Source organism: Pollachius pollachius, assembly GCF_949987615.1.
Source record: "Pollachius pollachius genome assembly, chromosome: 2".
Classification (NCBI taxonomy): Eukaryota; Metazoa; Chordata; class Actinopteri; order Gadiformes; family Gadidae; genus Pollachius; species Pollachius pollachius.
In genome coordinates this window covers 46,513,100-46,521,809 of record NC_136935.1, presented here as the reverse complement: position 1 = coordinate 46,521,809, position 8,710 = coordinate 46,513,100, and the positions used below count along the sequence as shown (strand labels likewise).

Sequence of the window (8,710 nt, the reverse complement as noted above, 5' to 3'; positions counted from 1 at the left end):
ACGACAACCCCCTCGTGGTCCTTAAGCAAAGTGGACATCTGTCTTTGAAAAATTTCTGGGGCTGACGTTATCCCGAATGGGAGTCTACGGAAACAGAACCTGCCAATGGGAGTAATGAACGTTGTCAGCTTGCGGCTATTCTCCTCCAACGGGATTTGCCAAAATCCGCATGAAGCGTCGAGAGTGGAGAATATCTTCGCTCCAGCCAGCTTTGGAGCGATGTCTTCAAGCGTTGGTTAAATGTACCTCTCACGCTTTACTGCCTTGTTCAGGCGTTTTAGGTCTACGCACACTCTTACTTCTTTGTTTTTCTTTTCGACAGGGACCATCGGGGCACACCAATCCGTGGGGTCCGTGACCTCCTCGATTATGCCCAGGGACAGCATGCGTCGTAATTCAGCCTCAACTTTTGGCAGGAGAGGAAACGGGATACGGCGCGGCGTTGTCAGGGTGTAGGGCTCTGCATCCGGCTTCAATTCAATCTTCACAGGGTCACACTTGAACAGGCCGATGTCCCCAAAAACACCCTCTAGCAGATCTGATGCAACAGCATTGACTCTCATCACCAGGCCCATTCTCTTAGCGACACTGCATCCCAGTAGATTATGTGAGTACGGCCCCCTTATAACAGTCACCCAGTACTTGTAACGCTGTCCCTTGTATGGACTTGTGGCAAGGAATCTGCCCACACATTGCACTTCACCCCCTGGGCTGGTAACGAGTGGTTTTGGCCCAGTCATGACCAATCGTGGGCGCCGCGCTAGCCTATTGAAAGCAGTCTGTGACATTACTGTGATGTCTGCACCAGTGTCTATTTTAAATTCAACAGGACTGCCATTTACACGCAATTCCACCAGCCACTCATTTTCGGAGTCAGGCTGCTCAATCACGTCTGTTGTCGCCTCCATTACAGCACCAACGAAAAATGCATCTTCACTGTACTCCTCCATACAGTCAGACGTGACATTGACTTCTTTTAGTGATTTACTTTGACAGACGGCCTCGAAGTGCCCTAATTTGTTGCATTTCCTGCATCACTTATCTTTAGCTGGGCAGGGGCGTGCGTTCCCTTGCCGACCATTGCAACGTGAGCAGGCAAACCGCCTTGACTCACCCCTGTCGTCTTTTCTCTGCCACTGCGGTCTATCCTTCGCGCCATTTCTTCCATTGGATTGCCATCTTCCTTGTGTCATAGCATCCACTGCACAGTCACTGTCAGCACGCAAGCTCACGTTTTGCTGTTTTATTTGCTCACTCTGACGAGTTACTTGAATCGCTTTCTCGAGCGACAGTTCTGGCTCCAACTGTAACTTTTCTGAAACTCCCGTGTCGGAGATGCCAATCACAATCCTATCCCTGATTTGCTCGTCCTTGGTCACTCCGAACTCACAGTACTGCGCTAGCTCGTACAGGCTTCTGATAAAAGCTTCAACAGGCTCACCGGGCTTTTGAACCCGCTTATGAAAGCATGCCCGTTCGTGTATTACGTTTCTCTTCGGCAAAAAATGCTCGTGAAACTTCTTTATCACAATGCCGTAATCATGCTCAGGGCTTACTTCGTCATCATCGGCTTCGCTCCGGTCAAACACAAACGAATCGTATATAGCCTCCGCCTCACTTCCCATAGCATAGAGAAGCGTGTTCACCTGCACTACACCACTGTCCCGGTCTAGTTTCGTTGCCACTCAATAGCGATCAAAACGTCGGCGCCACATCGGCCACTCAGCCGGACGGGTAAAATCAAACTTTTCTGGAGGTCCCAACTTCGCCATTGTCACTTAAAAAAAAAATCGTAAATATCCCACTTCTGACACCATGTCATGTGCGGAGGCATTAACCGTGACTACCGTGTAGATTTCATTGATAGAACAAGTCCTTTATTTCCGGGCACATGGATATAACGTCACAGGTATAGCAGTACGGTGGCCCATACATTCATATGTCACTACATCGACAACAGGGGCAATATTGAACAGTCGTGTTTGCTAAGGGTTTTATGCTGAAGAGGAAACAGGAAGGACGGGTTGAAGAAGTAATTTGCAGAAGGAGAGCATAAATTGATAGCTACTGTGCTAAGCATAAGGGAAGTCGGCTGCTTAGGGAGTGTCCTTACTAACATTGCATTCATGACAATGCACAAGTAAGTAATTAAAGGATCACTCGGCTGACACATCCTGCAGTGTGTTGTGAAAAAATGGTTCAGAAAAGGATTATGTTTTTTGCCTAATGTGCTAGATGTTAGTTATTGATCAGAGTTGCTTTGAGCAGATGCATATATGTTTTTGTTATTTTATTTCATTGTTTTATTTACGCACACAAGTTGACAAAAAAGTGCAGGACACAAATATTGCTCCTGTTTCTTTCAGGTCAAACGGGGAACATCATGAAGTTGCAAGGGAGACACATTGCGTTGTGCGTTTTAGCACTGCTGGTCTTCTTTGTCGCGTTCTCCTTAAATGACAGGGAAGGACAGAAATCAGACACCCTTTCTGACCCAGAGCGGTACTGCTGACCTTGCATAAACTGGAATTATATTGTAGATGGGCACAAGAATTATTGTTGAGATAAAAACACACAGTGGCTTAACAGGTAATTCAGCTTCTTCTCATCACTGAAATGACTATCATTGGGTCTGGATTGTTTCATTAACTGAGAGGCCATTATACACAGTATGTCATACAGACCCTAACAACTATACTAATAAGATAGTAACCCAGTAGTTAAAAACAAAAAAAATACTGTAAGTTATTTGTAAGAACCCTGAATAGTTATCCCCCTATTTTCAATTTTTTACCCCCTAGTTCAGCTAGTGTGCTGAAAGATCAAATGTTTACAAGATGTTTATCCTTTACATAGGCTTGATTTATTTAAAGGGGCGATAATACATCACCAGGTGTGAGTTTGGTAAGTCATTACAAGCCATGTAGGCAGCCAGATTTTACAGATCAGCTGCGGTACACATTCTACAAAACTCATTGTCTTCTGTGGGTTACGCATAATAAAGTCCAATAAATACTTCCATAATATACTATATTGTTGCAGTTAACACATTATTTTAAGAGAGCTGTAAAGAAATCTGTGAAATTTGACCCAGCTGACATACAATGCTTAACTACATGCAAATGAGGCCAACTGGTTTTTCCAAGCGATGTAGACACCAGGATATCGACTACAGGGGCAATATTGAACAGTCGTGTTTGCTAAGGGTTTTTTGCTGAAGAGGAAACAGGAAGGACGGGTTGAAGAAGTAATTTGCAGAAGGAAAGCATAAATTGATAGCTACGGTGGTAAGTATACGGGAAGTCCTAAACGCCCTAAATGTAAATGTAAATGTAAGTCGGCTGCTTAGGGAGTGTCCTTACTAACATTGCATTCACAACAATGCACAAGGAAGTAATTAAAGGATCACTCGGCTGACACATCCTGCAGTGTGTTGTGAAAAAATGGTTCAGAAAAGGATTATGTTCTTGGCCTAATGTGCTAGATGTTAGTTATTGATCAGAGTTGCTTTGAGCAGATGCATATATGTTTTTGTTATTTTATTTTATTGTTTTATTTACGCACACAAGTTGACAAAAAAGTCCAGGACACAAATATTGCTCCTGTTTCTTTCAGGTCCAACGGGGAATATCATGAAGTTGCAAGGGAGACACATTGCGTTGTGCGTTTTAGCACTGCTGGTCTTCTTTGTTGCGTTCTCCTTAAATGACAGGGAAGGACAGAAATCAGACACCCTTTCTGACCCAGAGCGGTACTATGTGCCCTACCCGCGCGACTACAAGTTCATCCTGGACGACGCCCACGTGTGTGATAAGGGGACAGCGAGCCCTTTCCTGGTTCTGGTTGTGCCCGTCGCCCCCGGTAACAGGCTAGCCCGGGACATCATCCGGCAGACCTGGGGAAACCAGTCTGTCGTTCAGGGTAAGCTGATCCAGACCCTCTTCCTGCTGGGCCTCTCCACCGGAGCAGACGCCCACCGGCGGCAGGGGGAGCTCAGGGTGGAGAGCCAGCAGCACCGGGACCTGATCCAGAGCAACTTCCACGACCACTACCGCAACCTGACCATCAAGACGATGATGATGCTGCGGTGGCTGGATTCACACTGCACCGGCACCTCCTATGCCATGAAGATCGACTCGGACGTGTTCCTCAACATCCAGAATCTAGTCCGGTTGTTGCTGGACCCAGCTACCCCCGGAGACAACTACATGACGGGGCTGGTGTGGTGGCACAGTCCCGTTATAAGAGACCCATCCAATAAGCTGTACATGCCGAGATGGATCATGGCCAAACCGGAGTACCCTCCCTACCCTCTAGGCATGGGGTATGTACTGTCCCTTGATCTGCCTGGGAAACTGCTGCAGGCGTCGGCTCACATCAGACCCATCTACATTGAAGACGTCTACTTGGGGATGTGTCTGAAGCACCTTGGCATCACGCCGACCAACCCACCGGAAGAGTCCATGTTTATGATCAACCCCCTGTTTGCATTAGGTCGCTGCCGCCTTGCCACGGTCATTGCCGTGACCACAACAAGCGTCTCACAGATGGTCAGTTACTGGCTGAGGAGCCAAGGGTCACAGGCTGACTGCTGACTACTACAAACTAGTCAGCAGCAAATGGGTTAGCAAAATGTTCTGTTTGATCTTATTTCCTTGTTTGATATTTGATTGTTCGTCTTTTTACTACGGTTTACTTTGGACAACGGATAAGGAAAACAATAAGAAAAATTGGAGAGGATCAGATAAATAAAATACTCTTGTGTCCGGTTGTGTTTGTGATGCATTGTGTGAAGTCAACAGTCTCCACCCACTTGTCATATATTCCTATTGAAATCTTAAAGGAAAAGCATTTCGAAAGGGTGAACCAAGCCTGTGTAGGTAATGGCGGTCTCTTGTGCATATTTACAGTTTTTCTTGATTGCATACACACAAAAAATGGAACTACGTACACAATTCTGAAAACTTGAAGCTCATGTATCAACTACAAGACTCCAGACTGCTAAACTCTAAGCACAATTCCACTGTTTTCACATGTTTGCTAAAATCTAAGCACAAATCTCATCATTTAGCACATGTGGTTCACCTGGATCACACTGGCCTTCAAAACGCAGCAACTAATTACCAATAAGTCTAACTCACTTCTCACCTGTTCAAATTCAACTGGCAAAACACTTCAGTCATGTGTCAGATAAATGAGGACCTGTTGAGCTCTACTGTCTTGTAGATATGGTCCTTTGGCCTGATCAGGATTGGAGGTGGGCTACATACTGATTTACATGTAGATCTGTTTCACCTCATTTATAATCGTATTTATATGTTTTTGTTGGCCTACGAAAAGCTTTTTATGGTCAGTTCAGCTGAACATTTTACCGTATTACAGTAAAAAAAACAAAATTGCTTTGTTCCCTTTTTGTACTTGAACTTGCACTGATTTCAGTGCAAGACAGTCCAAACATTTTCTTACTGTAGTGTTTTTCATTTTACTTATCAGTGCAATTACTGTACTGTAATTTACCAAAATAGGTAGCATTGTTTTTTTGTCAGAACAATGTTGCAGCATCAACTATAGGTGTACAGTATGCCTCTGGGAAGCTGGGATTGTGAGTTTAGCCCTTTGGAGCTTATTGGATAGACAAATATGCATTGTATCTATTCTGATACAATTGTGTAAATGTAATAATTATATGATATATTCACAGTAATGCATTACAATATGGCAACAGTCTTTATACTATATGTACCACCTAATTGCAACTTTAAAAAATAAAGCGTGTTTTGAATTGATGACACCAGTGTTTAATTGATGCTCTCTAGATATTCATTTGATAGCTGTGTTACTGTTTGGTGGAAAAAAAGTTTTGAGAAGAATTTGTGTAGTTTTGACAAAATGATTAACTCTTCTCAGGTTTGTGTTTAGAGTTTTGAGAAATTGAGCTATAGTTTCAGAAAACGTGCTCAAACGATTGAGAAAAACTATAAACATAATCCAAATTTGATTTACAGAAAAAGAGAGCATCACTTGACTGGAACTCTAATTTACAAGCTGCAATTCACGTCAATTTTTAAATTGATTTGTATCATACGTTCCTCACACATTCACTTTGGTTATGCAACCCTGCTTGTCGGCCCAAGAACGGAACGACCTTGATAGTAAGCACTGCAATCTTTAAATAACCTTACCCAAAACCTCAAACAATTTGGAGATCCGTCTTCTACATTACAAAGCACAACATTGACTTGACACATTGACTTAACACCCCACATTAGTCAAACGTCGAACTAGATAGCATATATTGACTGTTGGCTGCTCTTTATCGTAATGCAAATAAGTCATAACCGGGACATTCCATTCCATTCCAGGGCATTTTGTGTCCAACCCATGAAATTTCAAATAATCCATGCACAAAATACTAAAACATGCACTTGTTGTGTCAATTATACTTGTCCTGAGACAAAATGTAAATATAGTTGTAGAAAAAGTTGTTCCAAAATATTATTTAAAATACCAAATAGCTCTCGAGCACCCCCTAAAATGGCATTTTTCTCTTGTCCCACCTTCTTGATGACCAACTTGCATGTCAAATGTAACAGCTAAAATAAGTTTTAAATCTACTTTTTTTGGTATGATTTTGTCGATGTATGTCTTTTGTAATTGTTAAAGTAATTTGTTTAATCAACAACAACATATTTAAAATAATAGTAATTATGCACTTAAGTTGTGTTTAGCCTGACAGTGGAAGAGAAAAAACAGTGAGTCACATGACACAGAGGAAATGACATCATTACACCATTTTCTAGCACCATGGGTAGACCAAAGGTACGTCCTTTCTTCTGTTTTTCACATTTTTCCAATCATTTCAGCATTGATTAAGTGTGTCACTCTGACCAACGCAACCCTGTTAATCATATTATCAAAATAAGACAAATTAATTTTAAGTTTTCTTTCTTTATTCATTTAACTAAGTTTGTCCTTGACCTTGACAGTAACATCACATGCCACAGCTAGCATCTATTCCTGAGAAAAAGCTAACATTAGCATTGATTTGCAACCCTGTTTCTTGCAACCCTGTTACTGTTATTAGAGTAACAGGGTTGCACAACAGTAACAGGGTTGCATCTCCTTCAGTTCACTCAGAAGGGACAATCTAGGGACACATTTAATTTTACTATAGATATATAGTAAAATTAAATGTGTATGCATAATTTAGCATGATCTACATGTTTTAAATTTATTAGCATATTTTCCAGAATATAAATTGCCATTTTTTTTCCTTATATTGCCACCAGGTAGCCTAAGCATTTTAAGGTTGCAACAACTACCTGGATGGGATTATTAACTCAAAATGAACTTGACTGTGTTTAAATCATGTTCAGATCATTTTCAAGAGGTAGGACATTTTTTAAATTTTAAATTGATTTCTACAGAGTTCTTGCACACCATTGAGCGCTGCTGAAAAGCTGAGGCGCTACGATGGCAGGCGTGATGCTGACGAACAGAGGAGACAGCAGTACTTAGAAAAAGAGAAAGAGAAGTGGGGGAAAGATGTAGAAACAGGGAAGAAGAAAAAGCAAAAAGAGAGAGAGCGAGCGTGCCCAGCGAAAAAGGTGGAAAGAGGCTCATAAGAGGAGTAATGCCAGGAAAAGGGTACTTGAAGGATTAAACACCCCTCCAGTCAGCCCTGATCCACCAGGCAAGAAATCCGAGTCAGGCCAGAATATCCAGTCAGCTCTCAACCTGGGACTTCAAGGTCAGGACATAAGTTTAGGTTATTGAGGAATGCAAGTGGGTGTAAGCACAGATCATAAGGATATGTAAAGAAAGGTAAAGGAACTGTATCTGTACAATGAACAGTGAAATATGCATCACTTTTACTTGATAGGTATAATCCTTAACTATTACAAGTCAAAAGATATCCATTTTCGATAATGAAACAGTATTGTAGCTATCAGTATGATGTTTGCTATGACTATCGAGTACCACTGCATGCACCATGTATTGCTAGTACTTACTTCATATGTGTCTATTAATTACTGGGTAACTACCCTCAAATAAGTTTGCTACTGTGAAATCAATAATGAAAGTATTTATATGGTTACAGTTAATGGCTGGCGATGTCTATTTTGCTGCAGATGAAATGGTTAAGTGACAATATATTTATGTTTATATGTTTCTTTTAGGCAACGTGATCTTGGGATAAGAAAAAGGAGGAATGCCAAAGCAAAATTAAACAGGGAGTTGCAGAAACTACAGGATCAGTTGAGTAAAGTCGAAAAACCAGCAGAAAAATACAGAAAGCGGCTCCAAAGATCAAAAAAGGACCATCCATCTCCAAGATCCAAAGTCAACAAGTTGCTTCGGGAAATCTCGGGCACATCCCTAAGGAGAACCCCGTTGTTCCATACAGCAGTAGCTGAGGAAGTACGTACCAAGTACGCACATTCAAAGAGAGAGAGTGACAGACAAGTCATTGCAGGAATAGTCACCAGCAAAATCCTGAAGAAGTACAGGCTGCAGAGATGGGCAGAAGAGGTTTTTGGATTTTCAAGGAGGAGGTGGACAAAACTGGTAAATGAAAATGTCTGCAGGTACCAGAGGAAGAAGCACGAGGGGATTGCTGCCACGCTGAGATCAACGGTGAGACTGTTCTTTTCACGTGATGATGTCAGCAGGATCACAACTGGAAAAAAGCAAACGTGACAAAAGAAAA

At 42.1% G+C, this 8,710-nt stretch overlaps 1 protein-coding gene across 1 annotated transcript; it reads left to right on the top strand.

The window, feature by feature from the left end:
• The first annotated feature begins 3,165 nt into the window (after nucleotides 1–3,165).
• Nucleotides 3,166–4,891, top strand: LOC307071088 (beta-1,3-galactosyltransferase 2-like). The gene is made up of 2 exons (XM_079729964.1): nucleotides 3,166–3,287; nucleotides 3,616–4,891. Exon 2 carries the CDS (start codon nucleotides 3,633–3,635, stop codon nucleotides 4,593–4,595), a length of 963 nt encoding a protein of 320 aa, XP_079586090.1. The 5' UTR covers nucleotides 3,166–3,287; nucleotides 3,616–3,632; the 3' UTR covers nucleotides 4,596–4,891.
• Nucleotides 4,892–8,710: the final 3,819 nt, after the last annotated feature.

Bases quoted from the DNA above. Each gene is read 5' to 3' on its own strand.
- LOC307071088 (XM_079729964.1), top strand. From the start codon at position 3,633: ATGAAGTTGCAAGGGAGACACATTGCGTTGTGCGTTTTAGCACTGCTG.